At 41.9% G+C, this 17,227-nt stretch overlaps 2 protein-coding genes across 3 annotated transcripts in view; one reads left to right on the top strand and one right to left on the bottom strand.

Moving 5' to 3' along the window:
- The first annotated feature begins 63 nt into the window (after positions 1-63).
- Positions 64-16,308, top strand: CDR2 (cerebellar degeneration related protein 2). Its single transcript, XM_040590851.1, has 5 exons — positions 64-364; positions 5,520-5,632; positions 10,269-10,417; positions 10,687-10,851; positions 12,067-16,308. Exons 1-5 carry the CDS (start codon positions 286-288, stop codon positions 12,932-12,934), a joined length of 1,374 nt encoding a protein of 457 aa, XP_040446785.1. The 5' UTR covers positions 64-285; the 3' UTR covers positions 12,935-16,308.
- POLR3E (RNA polymerase III subunit E) overlaps positions 16,240-17,227 on the bottom strand; it is a 30,179-nt gene continuing 29,191 nt past the window's right edge. For both annotated transcript variants that reach the window (XM_040590848.1, XM_040590849.1), the window contains exon 21: positions 16,240-16,677. In XM_040590848.1, coding sequence (XP_040446782.1) covers positions 16,621-16,677 — 57 coding nt within the window. In that variant the 3' untranslated portion in view covers positions 16,240-16,620. The remainder of the gene's footprint in view (positions 16,678-17,227) is intronic.

Here is a 17,227-nt window from a genome sequence, read left to right as displayed (position 1 = left end):
ATTGGCTCCGCTCAGGGGAGGTGAGGGTGTTGTGTTTGAATCGCGGGGAGGCGGTGGGCGGGTGGCCGTAGCTTGCCACGTTGCCGGCGGCAGCCTCGCTCAGCCCGACCAGAAGGGGGAGAGGTTCGGCAAACTCCGGAAACGCTCGGCAATGGCCGGAGGCGGCTTTTAAGGAGAGGAGCGGCTGCCGGCTTGCCCTGCCCCGCCGTCGCTCGGCGTGAGGGGACTCGCTGTGTGAGCGCTGTCGCCTCGTCCCCCCGCCGCGCCGCGAGGGGCAGGGACGCGATGCTGGCGGACAGCCTGGTGGAGGAGTTCGAGATCCGTGAGGATGAGCCCTGGTACGACCAGCAGGACCTGCAGCAAGGTGAGCCGAGACGGGGCAGAGCGGGGCAGCGGCGGGCCGGGCGTGTGAGGGAAGGGGGCAGCGGCGGGCCGGGCGTGTGAGGGAAGGGGGCTGCGGCGGGCCGGGCGTGTGAGGGAAGGTGCGGCGGGCGGGCGGGCGGCGGGCAGCGCGCAGCCCGTTGGGACGCGGGGCGCGGCGGCGGGAAGGGCGTGAGGGGGCTGGAGCCGGCGGCGGGGGTCGCGGGGCGGCGGCGGGAGCGGGGCTGCTGCCTCCCGGCGGCTGCGGCAGCCGGGCTCCCCTCACGGCCGTGCTTCCCGCCGCCTTGGGCGTGTAGGCAGGGGGATCGCTTTATCGATAAAGATTGCACCGTCTTTGTTTGACGGAAGGGGTTGCTGCAGCCCAGCGGGATTGTGCCCGGCCCCCCTCCGCCTCGGGGGGCCGCGGCTCGCTGGGAAGTTGCACCTTGACAGGACGGAACGCAGGATTCAGGGCAGGGGCTGGAAGCACCGCGGCGGGTGGCTGGATTGCGCCCTGTTGAGCCCTTTTGTAAGGGCTTCCCAGTCGATGAAGTTGTAAATGTAGCCGTGCTCCGTGAATTGCGGGTCCATTATTAAAAGCTTGCTAAGTTTGCTTCTTAAAATATACGAATAACTCCACTGTGCATCAGAATTCTATCCAGCTCCTGTATGTCGTTCTGTCAGTAGGTCCTCAAACGCTATGTGCAAGAGGTAAATGCTATTCTTGTCTCACAAGGAGTCTCAGGAATACACCAAGTATAATTGCACTAAAAATCTACAGGCATGATATGGAAAGAACGTGCAATTTCCTTAAGAGCTTAGTGGCATTTATAACTGGTATTTACTTGGTTGTACTTTCTGATATTAATCCTGAGTTCGTTTTAAAAGGCCAGCTCAAAGCTGTGAAGTGGCTTCCTGCAAATCTGCTCCAGCCTTATGCTTTTTGATTTTACGTTGAAGTACGTTAATTCTTGGGATTGGTAGGTGCTACTGTATTATAAACCATAAAGAAAGACACTTTCGAAAGCTCTTCCTAGCTAAGCAGTTTGCACGCTGAGATCAGGCATCTAACAGCAGAAACTTTTTTTGAGACGGGAATAGGTCTCTAATTGTACACTTTGATGATAAAATAGCTAACTGAAAGCTGTATTTAGGTACCCTTCTTGATGTTTTTGTTGCTCTATGATACAAACCAATCACTAAGGTCCTGAAACTGTAGTTCACTGTCGAAAGGAAGAGAGCTGAAAATTTGAAGACATGATTTAGCAATGTTTTTACTATGTCAGTGTTTATGTGGTAGAAGACCTACAAAGAGACCTCACTATGCAGAAGAACTGACTTCTTGCCTTACAGATGTTTCTTTGATTTCGTATTTTAGTCAACATTTGGCTTTCTGCTGTGAGCTTTTAAGAAACAGTATTCCATTCCAGAGGTTAGTGTGTTCTGAGGGCTCTTTCAACATTTGAACAAACTTTTTCTGGGGATTCTCTCTTTACAAGTCTAAATGGAAGTGACTAATAACCTTGCTAAAAGGGAAGAGAGGAAAATAAAGTGATGGGCATGTTAAAATGCAAAGACTAAATTCCTTACAGGAATGTTGTTGTAGATTTTTTTTACAGTTTATTTCTAGAATCTGAAAAATACTCTTCCTTCTCTGAAGACTAAGCAATACTAATACATGTAAACAGAGTAGTAAGATCATCTCTTAAAACTTCACAACCCAAATCAGTGCACATTTAAAAACTGAGGAGTAATTTTATGAGAAAACCTAGGTTGTAAAACATCAGGCAGCACCCTGAAACAAGCATGTGGTCTTTGTCAGCCAGTCTTTGAAACTTACAATTAGGGCAGGGTTTTGTAAAAACTTTGACAATCTTTGTATGTACCAAAAGCTTTTGCCTTGACAATGAAGGTGGGCTTTTCTGGCATGCTGTCCATGAAAAGAGAATGCTCATGAAATTCTTTTAAGAATGGGAACAGCCATCCTTCCTTCTGCAACATCCATGTTTTGCTGGAGTATGCTGACCTTCGAAAAACAATTCTTTTATATGAGTGTTCTTTTTATATTTTGCTGTTACCGTAACAGAACAGAGGGCAATCTGAACATGGAGTAGGAAATAAGCTAAGGGGTGTGTGTGTGTGTGTGTTAATTTTACAGTTAACCTAAACTTCAACCAGGCTTACTTATGTGTCTTGCACTACTAATACCTTTTGTTGTTGCAAAGAACAGGCTTATTTTTAGACTGGAAATTCTCTGATCCATTTTGTTAGGTGGGTTATGAAAAAGTAGAAGAGAAGGATTTTGGTACTGTTCTTTATCTTTTTCTCAATAATAGTAACACTGTCAGAAAGATTAGGGAGAAGTGCTAGTAAGTGGGGGCTGTTTAGCATCACAGAAGACCTATCCTTGAAGTCTTGTTTTGGTTTAGAGATTTGTGATGGTGCTTGTAACACCAGTACAGCTGATCAGATTTACTAAAATGAAGATCTGAAGATCTGCAGGTATGCAGTTTGCATTATTAAAAACCTCTCTGCTTACATCTTCATGGTGAAAAGGAAAAATACATGTCTGTGGCAGAACTTAATTGTTACTTTACATAAATTTACAACAGAAAATGCAGTATGCTTCTTCCATTGTACGGTAACTCTCTAACAGAAGTGGAAATTAACTGTTTTCCTTGTGTATCTGGAAAACATATTGCACATCTCAGTCTTAAAATTAGTTCTTTATAGGACTTACAGGTACTTAACAAATGGATGCAAAGCAAATTCTTAATTTTTAGAAGAGGTGTAATTGTTCCAGTTCTTGCTTTCTCTGTGGGTAGGAGTTACGATTTTATTGCACGATTCTAGCTCTTCTACTTGTCTCCTCCCCCTCAGAAACAAATTGCCTTAATTAGAAAATAGCATGCTTCTCCCCATAGTAACTCATTTGTGCTTCTGCCATTTTAATGAACAAAATGAGTGTGTAAGTATAATTACATGAATTCTATTATTCACATTGTATTCAAAGTACTGTGTGGTATGTGCTACTTGATCTAGTATATGAAGGAGCATTTAAGAATGAAACTATCAATTCCTAAATGTACTTAAACTTCAAAACAAACTTTCACTTTGGGAAGAGAAATGGCAGCAAGTAATTCTATTATGCATTATGTCTTTAACATAATCCTAAATCCTCTCTAAAGCTCTTATTCTACTCTATTAAAATAAAAGAATGGACTGTTTAGTCCTTGCCTTGAATGATGCCAGTATTGTTGATAGTTGTAATGGTTGTGGCTCCTACTAAAGATTTGTGTAGTATGAGAACTTGTGAATCAGCGCTCCATTTTGTACAGGACGATGGATTCACTGGATTTGAAGACTACAGTATTCTGTAATGTGATAGAACAAACGGCTTGGTGTTTGACTGGGAGTTATGATGTCCATGGGTAAAGAATGTACCATGTCTGTTTAAAAATGGGAGACACTTAAGCAGGATGCCTTAAGGTTTTCCTTATCCAAATACTTTAAATCTCAGTTCTAGAACAGGCTGTTTCTTAACAAGTGGTGTTACAATGAAAAAGTTATGTGAGTGTAAACTCCTAAGTATAGATGAATGCCGTGTGGCTCCTAGCTATACGTCTTTTGAAACTTAGAAGAACTCCCATGCAGTGTGATTTGTTTTAAATAATTTTTGTGGCATTTATTCAAAGAATCTGACCTTAAGGTAGGAAGCAATGTGCTGTAGCTGTAAAGAATGTGTAAAGAATACCACAGCTGTTGTTTTGCCAGAATTGGACATCTACAACTTAATAGACAAATGCTCCTACTCGCTTGTCCTTGTAAGTCTGAATCTGGTCTTTGGCTGATGTATGTAGATGGAGTAATCACTTTGGACAGGCTGCCAAACTGAAGGTTAGCACAAAACAATCCTGGAACAGTGTTCTATTACAATGACTAGCTGATAAGATAATTGGGAAAGGGCAGGAAAGAGCTAAGATAACATGTTAAAACAAGGGCATCTTAATCAAATGAAAATGGAATGTTTTTTTTTTCTCATCTAGCTATAACTACTGATGATGCAATGCATGTCTCATATTAATTTAAGTCTTCTTGAAGTGAATCTAAGTTTTTCTTGACTTTCCTTCTGTCTCTCTCCCATTAGTAATAACAGTTCTATGTGAAAACAACAAGATTATATTGCATGCATGCAGGAGACAACCTGGTCGTGGTCCAGGTGATGGGAAGGAGGTGGAAAATTTGAGATTTTTAGAAATCTGTTGGATTCTTAACCTATAATACCCTGTGCAGAGTATTTAGAATTTTAGCAATAACACCAAGGTTTATTTCTTTGTTGCATTATGTTAGCTTTTAAATTATACATGTCTTTAAACAGAATTATATAGAATATCTAGCATTACTGATGGTGTTGAACGAATTATCAAGCTTCCCTCTAGAAAGAAACTGAGTGTTCAGATGACTGACTTCCTAATTTGAAACAACTACAGTCACTGCACCCAGAGGTGATTGAAGATGACTGAAGTGAAATTGAGATTAAGTGCCTGAGAACAAATGACATATAAAATGAGGTTTTGGAGCACATAAAACAGTTCTTGTCTTTTAGGTTTATGAGCTTGAAAAGCAGAATAGCTACATTTCTGTATCAGTTTTATATCTTTTGATATTATTGTTTCACCATAAAAAGCATCTGAAACTTTTATTTAGCACTTTGATCCTGAATGACCTAAGCACTTTGGTGAAGAACACTGGCAGGGTTTTTTATGCTTATTCTTCCAAAATATGAGTGCTATAAACATGCTGAAGTGTAGCTAACAGACACCTTGGGTAGAGATGCTGGTATAGTACTAGGCAGGTTGTGGGAAGTAAAGAGAAGATGGCTGGATGTGGCTAACCTGTGGCTGAAGGACTGAAGGAGGAACTAAGGAAGCTTCATGATATAAGAGTATCTTCTAGGTTTCAGGACTGGCTTAAACTTGAATTATAGATGGTACATTAATGTTTTACTTAAGTATAAGCTAACTTTCATTTGGGTACTGAAAATAACTTAAAGCAATTATAACAACAATTAAAAAAACCTCATGTATTTGATTGAAACGCTTTAAAATCAGTTATATTACTGGCTTGAACTTACATGCAAACATGATTTCTTTGTTTAGATCTTCACCTTGCTGCTGAGCTTGGGAAGACACTGCTGGACCGTAACACTGAACTAGAAGAATCTTTACAGCAAATGTATGCAACAAATCAAGAGCAACTGCAGGAGATCGAGGTAAATGTTTAAGTGATCCAAGTGTTAAAGCATCGAGGCCTGCAACATAATAGCACTTAGTTGCGATCTGAATTCCTTGTCATCTGATGGACACTTTAAAGAAAACCACTGAACAATCTTCAACCATTTCTGCTACGTTGAGAACCTGTATAGGCTTGATAATATTTAGAACTGTTTGTCTGATTACAGGAACCTTTGTGCTGTTCAATTTCCTGTTGGATTTGGCTTGTTTAATCACAAATAACTGGTATTTTTCTTCTTGTACAGAAAAGTTACTTCAGTTATTTTATTGCTAAACTTTGCTGATCTTGCCAGGTAAAATGCTATTATATGATGATAAATAAATCAATAATTTTAAAAATTATATGAAAATGTTAGTGGTTACAGGATTGAAATTGAAGTGCTGATAAGTGCAGGAGAGATTTAAGTAATATCTGAGGATATGCACTTCCACTACACTGTGCTATGGTAAAGGGGGCTACAGTCTAGTTCAGCTTAAAAACCTCAAAAAAATCCAGCAAAACCAAACATCTAAATAAAGATGTAGCAGATATATTATTCTGTATTTTCCAGGAAGGAGCACACACCCCCCCACACCCCCCCCACATCACCATCCTTTCAAAGCCACTCATCTTTGTGTTACTTGGTGTAAAAACCTGGTCATTTTTGGCAATTTCTTTTTTGATTTTTTTTTTTTTAATACTGCGTATGTTCTTGCAGACCTACCATTTGTCAGCATAATTAATTTTTTTCAGCTATTAAAGGACAATGTGTGGTCTCCAATAATTAAATTATTAAATATTCAGTACTTTGATAACATATTGGAAATGTAGTCAGCATTTCAGTTTGGTTCTGGTACAAATCACAGGACTGTGACTAGTATATGCTAGATTTTCACAAAATCAGATTTCCTTTGTGCAAGCAGTACTTATGCAGTTACAGATGGTGCGTGGATTTTGTACAGTTGCAGCTTAAGCCTTATAAACATTTATCATTGTAGTGGTAACAGGTAACTTAAAGAATCTTAAGCTTAATACTTATAGATCTATAGGTGTCTTGAAAGTTATTCATGTTAACATAAACGCAGCATTTTTGTTAGGTGGTGCATGATTTCTGGGTGCAGGGTTTTTTAATAAGATACTTCTGGTTTGTACCTCATGCTTGGCTCTTTCCTCTATTAAGTGCTAAATGTCATCTTTGTTATCCTATTCATTCTGTGATAAAATGGTTGGAATGGCTGATATTTATGTTAGTGCCACAGTATTACAAAAAAATGTATTTACTTATGCAGACATAACTCATTGCTGAGAATGGTTTTTATAGAAAGATAAATTCTGAAGATCTAGAGAAGACAAACACTTCAAGGTGCTATACAAATACTGTTCTGCTTAAGGTTCAACACCTGTATGAACAACAATGTTTAAGAAGTGTTTAACACAGTAACTACATGCTTTTTGAAATAACACAGCATAACTTTGCTATGGATAACTGGCCTGGATCATTGAGTGTAGCTACTTAATAAGCAGCTGCATTTTAACGCTATCTTGAAATAATGGAAAATATATTATTGCTAATTGCGTTAATTTATAGAAATAGTGCCATTAAGGCCATATAGAAAAGTGCCATTAAGGATGTAATATCCTTTTGGTTTAAGCCACTTTATTTGCTTAAGCTGTCTTGGTGGGTTTGTGTTTATTGACTGCAGAAGAGAGCTTCAGCACCAGGAAGTGGTCAGAAGTGTCCTTCCAGCAGTGATCTACAGCTGGTGTGTTGCAGGGTCAAGTACTCGTATGTTCAGACAACCTCAGACAGTGACAGACTAATTTATTCTCTCAATATCTTGCTTTCCTTAGCCAATCAAAAAAACAAATCCAGACTTGTGCAATGCTACTTTTTGAAGGCTTTATCTAATACCTCTCTTCTCTTTCCTCCTCTCCGCCAACAAGGGTGGGAATTTATTTTGGGTTGTCCTATTAGTTCCCTTCAAGAGGAGGCAGAGAGGTGGGAGAACAGTTTTTGTGATGCTTCTGACATATAAGTAGTGCCTGCACCTTTATTTGCCCAGTTTAACTGTGTTGAGTCAAAGAACCTGTAGACTATATTTGTATCTGCTGTAATAACGTGCTGTAGTCTTGGTTCCACCACCTGTCTTAATCTGTATTTTCCCAGTGTAGTTTAAAAGTGTACTAGCAGCGCAAAACATTTATTTCTTCATAGTAGTCTTTCTTGCATCTGAGTTTCTGGTAGAAAAGGGGAAAAATCAAATGAACCCCTTCTTCAAATACCCAGAGAGAACCTCAAGAAGAAGGAACTGAATGTATAAGCTTGCTGGCACAAGGGATTGTTACAGGAATTCATTGAAACAAATGGGAATAAAGTTAGCATATGCAAGGTGCAGTGCTTTTTAGCTAGTAAAAGCAGTGCAGTCAGTTATTTTCATACCTGTGTTTCTGTCTTTTGTGGGAACACAGGCTACCCCACTGCACAGGATATATGTGCAAGTGGCATATCCAGTCTGTGTGCCTGATTTTTTTTTTTTCCTTCCCCCTAATTTTCAAGTGCTTGCCTCTGTAACTTAAAGGTGATCTTTGAGCTGTAGCTGCTCTGCATTTTTTACTAGCTTTTCTTTAGTGCAGTGTATCACTGTAAATCTTTTGTGGCTTTTTTCCCTATTAATTCACATCTTATGGGTAGCAAAGTCTAGAACTGACCAAGAAATCAGTTTGAAATACGGTAGTATCTTGCCTGCACTGGAAAGGAAGGGTCAAAGGCTTTTGGATGCTTAAGATTGCATCTAATATATTAAACGCTAACATATTAAGTGTTTTACAGCCTTGGATCATTATATCTGACCTCTGTGCTGACACGTGTGCCACTAACTAGTCACTGTAGATGTAATAAATGCTGGATGGAAAGGGCAACTTGATTCCTGTCTGAATCTGATCTCAGCAGTCAGACTTCAGAAATACTGACACTTTCCTTTTATCATGTGGTAGAACATCAGAAGGCTCAACTGTTCTTCATGTTAGGTGCTTAGTTGCAGGGGAAGTGGAATAAATGTGAACTTCTGAACCACTGATTACCGCATCTATACTTTGTTTTGGTGGCCTGGTTATAACCAAGCCAATTTGATGCCAGCACTGAGGCTACTGGAGACACAAGGTGGAGAAAATAGTGCTTCACCTCTTCCATTAATCTAAAACTTCTGCAAAAGCCCATTGTAATAAGTGGTAACATCTAATTCTGGCGCCAAAGCCTTGGCTTCTGTGCTTAGCCACACTCATATTGCTGAAGAAAGTCTGAAGATCTCTGGCTCCTTTTGAGAATAACCAGTAGGGAAAGTTAATCAGAGATGGGTCACATTGAGATTCTGCTGCTAATCCATATACTATTTTTGTGTAAATCCTCTGTCATGTGTGCACAGGCTACAAAAGGATCTAGCCAACTGCGATAGTGTTGATCTTCTAGAAGTCTGTATGTAGCAGTTACTAGTCCTAGATTAACTTATTATCTGTTCTTACATTGCCTAAAATGTAAACCCACCAATCTTTTAATGAGGTAAAAGGTTAAGTAGAATATTAGAAGTTTGGAATATGTAACAGGCCTATATAAAGAGAAGTAATTCTGCCTAAAAGTCTGTTGGATATTCCTACTTGAAGTTTACTTCTCAGTGAGTAGCATGTAGAAACACAGAATATATATCAAGAAATAATTTGTTCTTATATAGAAATTATTTCAGATTTAAAAGTTTAGGTTTTTGGTTCAAGTCTGATGCAAATTCTTGTGTAGATTTTTAGAACTGGATCAGTCCTATCCTGGGTGGGACAATATAAGAGTTCCTTGCTCTTAGACCGAGAATTCCAACCTTTCTGACATTATTCAAGAAACTTAACAATTTATGTTGTTAATTGTAAAACTAAAGAGGATTAAAATGAGAACACTTCATGTGGAGTTTTAATTTTTAAAAGAGGCAGGAGACCTTTGTTTAGGAATACCGTAACTGGAATAGTTCCCTGTGAGTAATTAAAGATTGAACTCAATAACTTGATGATCCTTCCTGAAACATAGTAGCCCCCCTGCTGTCTTAAGTATGATCACAACCTAAATTCTGTTCTGCTGAACCTAATGCTTGTTCAGACTGGAAAAACTCAGGTCAGCTGAAAATAAATTTAATTATGGATGGTGCTACCCAATATTTCAGTTTTAAGGCTAAAAAAATCCTGTTGGGTCAACACTTAGAAAATTTCTGTTGGTGACTTGTAGAAGGACTCGGTGGATAGTTAAGGGCACTGTTGAAGTTTGGATGTGAGGCTGCATCAGTGACTGCAGTACAGACAAACCCAATGCAGAAGGGTCGGCTGCTGGCAAAGCTTAGCTGCAGCAAGGGCAGACACACAGCCTGCACCAGCAAGCCCAGCTCCTCTGGGTAAAAGCCTGGGTTGACCTCCACGACAGAGACGAGCTGGCTCACTGAGTTACTGACAGCACCTTTTCAGCTGAACACTTAGCAAAGCAGCCACTGGAACCTCCTTTTCTGAAACTTATGGTTTCTCTGTGAATGTGAATAAAAATGTGGGGTAGTAGTTCTGCCTCTGTGTCTCAAGTGTAAATGAGTAACTGCGATACTGTCTTGCAGTACCTCACCAAGCAAGTGGAGCTCTTGCGTCAGATGAATGATCAGCATGCCAAAGTCTATGAACAGCTGGATGTGACAGCAAGAGAACTAGAAGACACTAATCAAAAACTAGTTGCAGAGAGTAGAGCTTCACAACAGAAGATACTAAGGTAACAAACTTACAGTAGATGCCCACCACCCTCCCTGTTGATAATATGAAAAAGAGCAGCCCAAGTGTGCTTGTGTCACTATTGGGTGGCTGCCTCTTGTCTAGTGGTGTCCTACAATACCGCTAAATTGAAAGGATAGTTCTATTTAAAGGTCTTTGGGGGCCAAAGCACAGCCTTCGGAGGAGAAACTACAATATAAGGGGATGGGAAATCCTCCTGTCCTTGACTAAACACTCAGATGCTTTTAACAGAAGTCCTTCACCTTTCAGCTTGACAGAGACTATTGAAAATCTGCAAACACACATAGATGACCTGCAACGACAAGTAGAAGAACTGAAAAAGTCTGGACGAGGCCGGATAAGCCATGAGAGTTCTGACCAGCCGAGATCAATGCACAGTTTCTCATGTTTGAAGGAGCTGTATGACCTTCGCCAGTAAGACACTTTCCTTGCATAGCAAAGAGCATCCTGAAATTATTTCAAGCAAAGCTTTAAAAACTAAGGCATAGATGTCAAACAAACTAGCAGAAAGATATCTAATGTTCACAACTAGCAAAGCATCTGCAGTTCTGCACTGTGTGGTGTTGCCACAGCTTCTGGCATGCTTCTAGACCGCAGCAGTCTTCGTGCTAGAGGAGCAGCAGGTTTCACTTTCTGTCTTGAAAGCTTCTCTCCCAGCGTTTCCAACCATATTAAATTGTAGCCTAGAAAGCTTACAGGAATTTGCACCCCGCTGTTCTCAGTCAGATAAAAGCCCACACACAGATAACCTGAAAGACAAACATCCTAAATGCAGCCTATTTTCTGTAACTTACCTTTTCCTTGGATGTCTGTGGGTAGCTTCTTTTCAAGGAAGGTAGGATTTCTGCAATAGCTTTCCTGAACTGAAGTTGGTTAAAACGACGCTTAAGCTGGTAAAATGGTGCCTGGAGCCGTGGGCTGCTTCTGTAATTTAGAGCAGTTTTACCCAGCTGAACTGCATTAGTATGGCCATCAGGGCAATCGCCTGCGGTAAAAGCTCAGACTAGCTTCAATCCTAGAAGATAATTTTGTAAGTGAAGCACCTCCTCAGATAGGCAGAACATGCTTTTGTGTCTGGGTTTCAGCACTACATGGAAGTAGGACTGTAGAATAAATTCATGCATCCAAAGAGAAGTTATTTTTTTTGACAAATCAAAAGATAAGTGGGTTCCTTCAGACTGCCAAAGGCTTGTGGCAATACCAGCCTACAGAACTGCCTAGTCAGTACTGCAGCTTGTTTCCACAATCAATAGTGACAAAAGTTACAAAAGTGGAGTGCTGCAGAAAAAATCTTGAGTGTAGGAAAGTATTGGATGATACATGGAGGGAATGTTTATTTAAACTTAAATTGTAGGTCTAGTTATTCAATAACCTCGTCTGTAACTTGAAACTTTTAATGAGCTGCCATTCTGCTTAAGCCTGGAGGCTTGCTTTGATGGCATATAAGTATTTACAAACTCTGTTCTAATTATTAAATGGACTGATAGCTTAGGCGAATGACTGCTATGTATACTTGGAGGTATGGTAGCACACAGATTAATTCTGTCATTAGTTGCCCAGGTCAGGAAAATGAGGAGGTGTTATCAGCTGTGCTTCCTATATCTGATAATACTTATTTTGTTTCTGCAGGTATTTTGTTTATGATCATGTGTTTGCAGAAAAGATTGCTTCGATGGATAGTCAGCTAAGTCCTCTAGAAGAAGAAAATGAGAACTTAAAAAAGGCAGTTACAGTTCTGCAAGCCCAGCTTAATCTAGAAAAAGAGAAGAGGGTAACAATGGAGGAGGAATATAGTCTTATGGTAAAGGAAAACTGTGACCTTGAACAGAGGCTTGTTGATAGCGACTCGTATCGGGCTCGTGCAGAGGAGTTAGAAGTGGAGGTAGCTGAAATGCGACAGATTCTTCAGTCTGAAAACACATTCCATAACGCAGAGAAATTGGTGCCAGAATCCTTCTTCATTTCATTCAAGGAGTCTTTGGAAAGGGAACTTGGTCAGAGCCCGGCAGATGATGGATTTCTGACTGTATCTGAGCTTGAGAAGAAGGCACTGAAACGGAGCAACAGCGAAACTTTCTTAAGCAGTGCTGCAGGGGGAGACATCCTAAGGGGCCATGAAGAAACATGTATTAGGAGAGCTGAAGCTGTGAAGCAGCGAGGAATCTCTGTGCTTAATGAAGTCGATGCTCAGTATAATGCTCTGAAAGTGAAGTATGAGGAACTTTTGAAGAAGTGTCAAATGGATGAAGATTCTTTTAAACACAAGGCCGTACAAACACTGACGCAGTATTCCAAAGACCTAAATGTGGGGAATACCCAGTATGATCTTTCAGCTAGCAATCAAGAATTCACAAATCTGGAGCTAAGTGACTCTCCCACAAATGCTCTTCCTGAATATAAAGCACTCTTCCAGGAAATTTTTAGCTGTATCAGAAAAACAAAGGAAGAAATAGATGAACACAGAGCTAAGTACAAGTCCCTCTCCTCTCAACCCTAATGCTGGACACAATGATGACACATTTTCTTTGAATGGCTAATCTGTTAGTCTAGAAGGGGAAAAACTTTATACAAATGTCAGAGGGCCCCTTTACACCAATGTATTTCTTGAGCACTCAAAATGAATGTTTTGAAATTGGCTTGTAGACCTGTAGTTAACAAGCTCGTTAGTTAGCAGTTAGTCTCCCTGTACCTATGTAGCAATAGATTTAATGTTTTAGCACCGTCACACAAACTAGTGGTTGTAAGGCAAACAAACATCATAGTTTAATACTACACTACTACTTTGTCCTACACTTAATCTCTGGCCAGAGCAGTAACTGACACTAGTTTCCTTAGCCCACTTCAAAAATACCAGAGGTAAGCAATCTGTACTGTATTTCTCACAAGGGACGAGAATAAAGCTTTCCTTTGGTTCGCAGCGATGACCTAGCCCTGTAACTACATCTATGTAGAAGATGAACAAGAACAAAGCCCCTGACAAGCATCACAGGCAGCCGTTCCTTCCTTCTTGAGTATTACATTAGCGGTCTAGCTGCACTTGTGGTGGCAGGGAGGCGGAGAGCTGGCCTAGCAGCCTGCACTGTGCTTGGTTTAAGCTAATACCATGTTCTCACATGCACTAAGCTCTCCCCCAGGTTAGTAGAACTGTCTTCCTACTAAGAAAGGATTTGATGTAAAGTTTGCGTGGCTTTTTAGGTATGGTTTCTTATGTAGGGCACTTTGTCTTAAGGCAAGATACTGTGAATTGATGATGTTATTTGGGATCTACTGTTCTTTGGTGGAATGTCTGCAAAGTCCGTTTTTATGTGTATTTGGTAAGATAGAAAGTTGCAGTTTAGGTATTTAACTTTAGTAGTAGCACTGATGTAGTGGAATAGCTTTTAATCTTATGTACCACAAACTCCAGGTCCTTGAAGGAGACAGGAAGGTAAAACCTTGTGTTGTTCCGTCTGTTGCTTCCAGTGTCAGCCTCTGTGGCCCTGTTCCATGCTGCCTGGGAGTGGGAGGATGGACACAACACTGCCAGGACACACCTGACTGAAAACGGGACTGTGTTCCTGCTCTTCCTCTCCTTCTCCACTCCTTAATAATAATAAATTGTATTCAAACTCTGAAAAACAAAGAACATGAAGTATGTTCTTTAAAACTGCTTCAAAGTGTGAATAAAACAAAGGCTGAGAGATTAGGCGGCGGAGGCACAATGAAAGGTGACATCCTTATCTTTATAAAGGGTCTCAGCTTAATTTGGCCAGCAGCTCTGGGGGAATCGCCTCCCTGCCCGCGCTGCTGCGATATACCAAACAGTTGACACAGAGTGTTGGCAGTTTCTCAGCTTTAGTTCCCCTGCTCCTGTTGCAGTTCCGTCTGCCTTACGTTGTGCCTGGGGAAGCTTGTGCATAGCTGTCCTCCATTTGCGGCATTAAGACTTCGTATCGTGGGAGTTTCTCTAAAACACATATTGCATTATGAAAATTATTTAAAAATGGGAATCTGAATCTTGTATTTTTCTAAGTAAATAAATAATCCAGTCAAGCTATGTGTGTAACTAGCAATCACGCCCATCTGTGCTGATCAGGAAATGTGGTGCAGATGGCGCCTGTGTTATCTAGTCTTGCCCTTTTTCCCATTACGTTTGTATTTGAAAGTTAATGCTACATGGAAAATGCCTGTCTAAGATAGAAATCCAGAGGGAACTAAGTCGTTTCTCCTCACTTGCGGTGGTTGCCTGTGCTCTTCATAATGGAGCGGGGAGGAGGGGAAAGGCAGAAAAGCTGCTGTTCTGCCGTCAGGGTAACTGTAGCGTTGCTGCTTCCCCGACACTTGGAGTCTCGGTACCTGGAGGTCAGGTACTGGGAAGCAGTAACCTTAAATGAGAAAAGCATGACACGGTTAGTCACAAATGGTTTACTACTACTGTTTCTCACTACTTTAAGAGAATCCACACCTGCTGGACCAGGAGACATGGAAAAGCAATTCAGAATTTTTGGTTAAATCTGTGATCTTCAGTGGTTTGTTACTGTTGGCTAACTTAGAGCACTTTCATATATATAATTTTTGTGCTTTAAAAATATCAAAAATATTCTCAGATTTCCACAGAACTACTTGATTCTTCTGTAATGTAACTTCCCCTTGGCTACTACCTGTGCCATTGCTGAGCTCTGGCTGTGCTATAACGCTCAACTGTACGTACTGTGCAATAAAGAACTCCAAGGCTGGGCTCTTCCCTAACTTCTCTCGTGCTGTGGCCTTCCCAGAGCAGCTTTCTAGGTGCAGCTGTAGGTAGCGCTACAACAGGGCTGTACCAGGTAAGCGTCCACCCTCCCTGCATGCAGCAGGCCAAGACAAAGGCAGCAAAAGCTGCCTGAACCGAAAGTACCTCCCAATTATGTCGATGTAGTCAATAAACTACACTAGTGTATTAATTAAGGTAGTTTTAGCAGTTTAAAAATAGGCCTTTTCCACAGAAATGTGAAATGCTGTAAGTATGGTAACAATATTCTTAGTCGATCTTACCTGGATTAACTACCTTAATCTGCTTATTTTAGTCCACAACCCCTTGGCCTTTTCTGAGCATAAGTAGATGAAATGAACAGAATCCCCTTGAGCTTCTCATGTGACGGAAATCACAGCAAGGACCAGGACCAGTAAGGTAACCACATCCCCCGGCCCTTGCCGCACACGCAGCTGGGCTGCAGGGAAAAGGCCTGTTGCTGCACCTCATGCAGCCTGGCAGCTCCCCCGGCCGCCCCATCACACAAGCTGCACGATGTAAAGCGTTTACCAGCTGCCTCTAACCTCTGCTGTAATGTTCCGGCCTTTCCTTCCTCCGTAAGCCTTGAGGCTATAAAAGCAGCGGGTGCAGCCTCCGTTTCTTCTTGGACAAATACAAAGTGCAGTAAAACGGACCTTCAAGATAAAATTTTATTAAAAAATTTACACAAAATAGAAGCTTTACATTGTTGCTGTGTGATAACTACAGCTGGATGCCTTCTGGACTGCGCATTCAGTTACTTACCTCGCTGTGTTTGCATACAGCAATGCGAGAAATGCCTCAACACACCCCGTGCCGCCCAAAGAAATCCAGCAGTGATTCCACATCAGTTTCAAGCGCGGGTCTTCTTCCAAATATCTCACAGACGAGGGTGAGCCCCATGGCTATGCAGTACGAAGGGCAGAGACTGGATTGTCCCCCCTCCCTGGCCCAACACGTCCATGACCACGGCTTATCTTCCCTTCATAAACAGGGCTGTAGCAATGCTCAGACTAAAGTGCGAGCATCTAGGTATTTAACAAAACCCGGGATGTTTGTAAACAAATTTAATTTATTGGCTTTACTTACAAAATAAAGTATTAGACCATGATTTTCCATCACGTCTGTGTCAGTATATGGTTTTATTTTTTATAACGAAACAGAACGAGAATGGAAATACATTAGAAATCCCCGATTAATCAAGCTGCAGACAGGGTCCCACGTTGTCCTCCTAGTTGCTCTTGCGCCCAGGCGGCCATGCAAACGTGTGTGAGTGTGGTGGGATGGCAAGGACTGTCTGCAACGCCCACGTGCCCCAAAGTAGGTCAGAGCCTGCCCCACGCTCCCACGGCTGCGGCGTGGCTCTGCCGCTGCCGCCCGCTGCAGGTTTTCTCTTTTGTCCTAGAGATCACTGGGAGCCGCTACCACCACTGTCAAGACTGCACCGTCCCCTTAAGATACCACATGCCCCCGTAGCTCACGCAGCAGTCCTGGGGAGAAAGGGAAAGTCTGTAAGGTCTCGGGAACCACCCTCTGGCTCTGGGACCATCAATGGGATCAGTAAGGGAAGTCTCCTCTCCAGTGCACGGGTGAGAGCACGAACCCAGAGCAGCGGGTTATCCCCGCCCTGAAGACCATCCAGCTTAAATGAAGACGGCAAACACAAGAGGTTGAGAGGCCACAGGAGGACAAACAGGGCAATGGCAGCAAGAAACCGGGCCAGGGGCGGGGAGAAGATGGGGATTGAGCAGAAGCCAGCTTAGGAAAGGTTGCGGGGAGGCTGAGGACAAGGAACCAAGGGGCAAACACAGGCTGAAGGGAGCAGCAGGAACGTGCTGGAGTGCGAAAGCAGCCGCCGGATCCGAACGAAGCCTTTTAAGAAACAACATTCTACAATAATGAAATGTCAGAGCTCAGAACGGGGCTTTGGTATTCTGACCACACGTCTGCCCAGCTCACAGCCGGTCAGCACCACAGCGAAGGAGTTCCTCAGTGGGCTTCCTTGTGGCTCCTTGTGTTATTTCTGTTAGACGAGCACCA

Source organism: Falco naumanni, chromosome 4 (assembly GCF_017639655.2).
Source record: "Falco naumanni isolate bFalNau1 chromosome 4, bFalNau1.pat, whole genome shotgun sequence".
Lineage (NCBI taxonomy): Eukaryota > Metazoa > Chordata > Aves > Falconiformes > Falconidae > Falco > Falco naumanni.
Note: the sequence above shows the minus strand (reverse complement) of the source record. Positions and strands in the feature narration are given on the sequence as shown.

Bases quoted from the DNA above. Each gene is read 5' to 3' on its own strand.
- CDR2 (XM_040590851.1), top strand. From the start codon at position 286: ATGCTGGCGGACAGCCTGGTGGAGGAGTTCGAGATCCGTGAGGATGAG. The intron at 10,418-10,686 runs GTAACAAACTTA...TTCACCTTTCAG, and splicing joins TCACAACAGAAGATACTAAG to CTTGACAGAGACTATTGAAA. The intron at 10,852-12,066 runs GTAAGACACTTT...TTGTTTCTGCAG, and splicing joins GAGCTGTATGACCTTCGCCA to GTATTTTGTTTATGATCATG.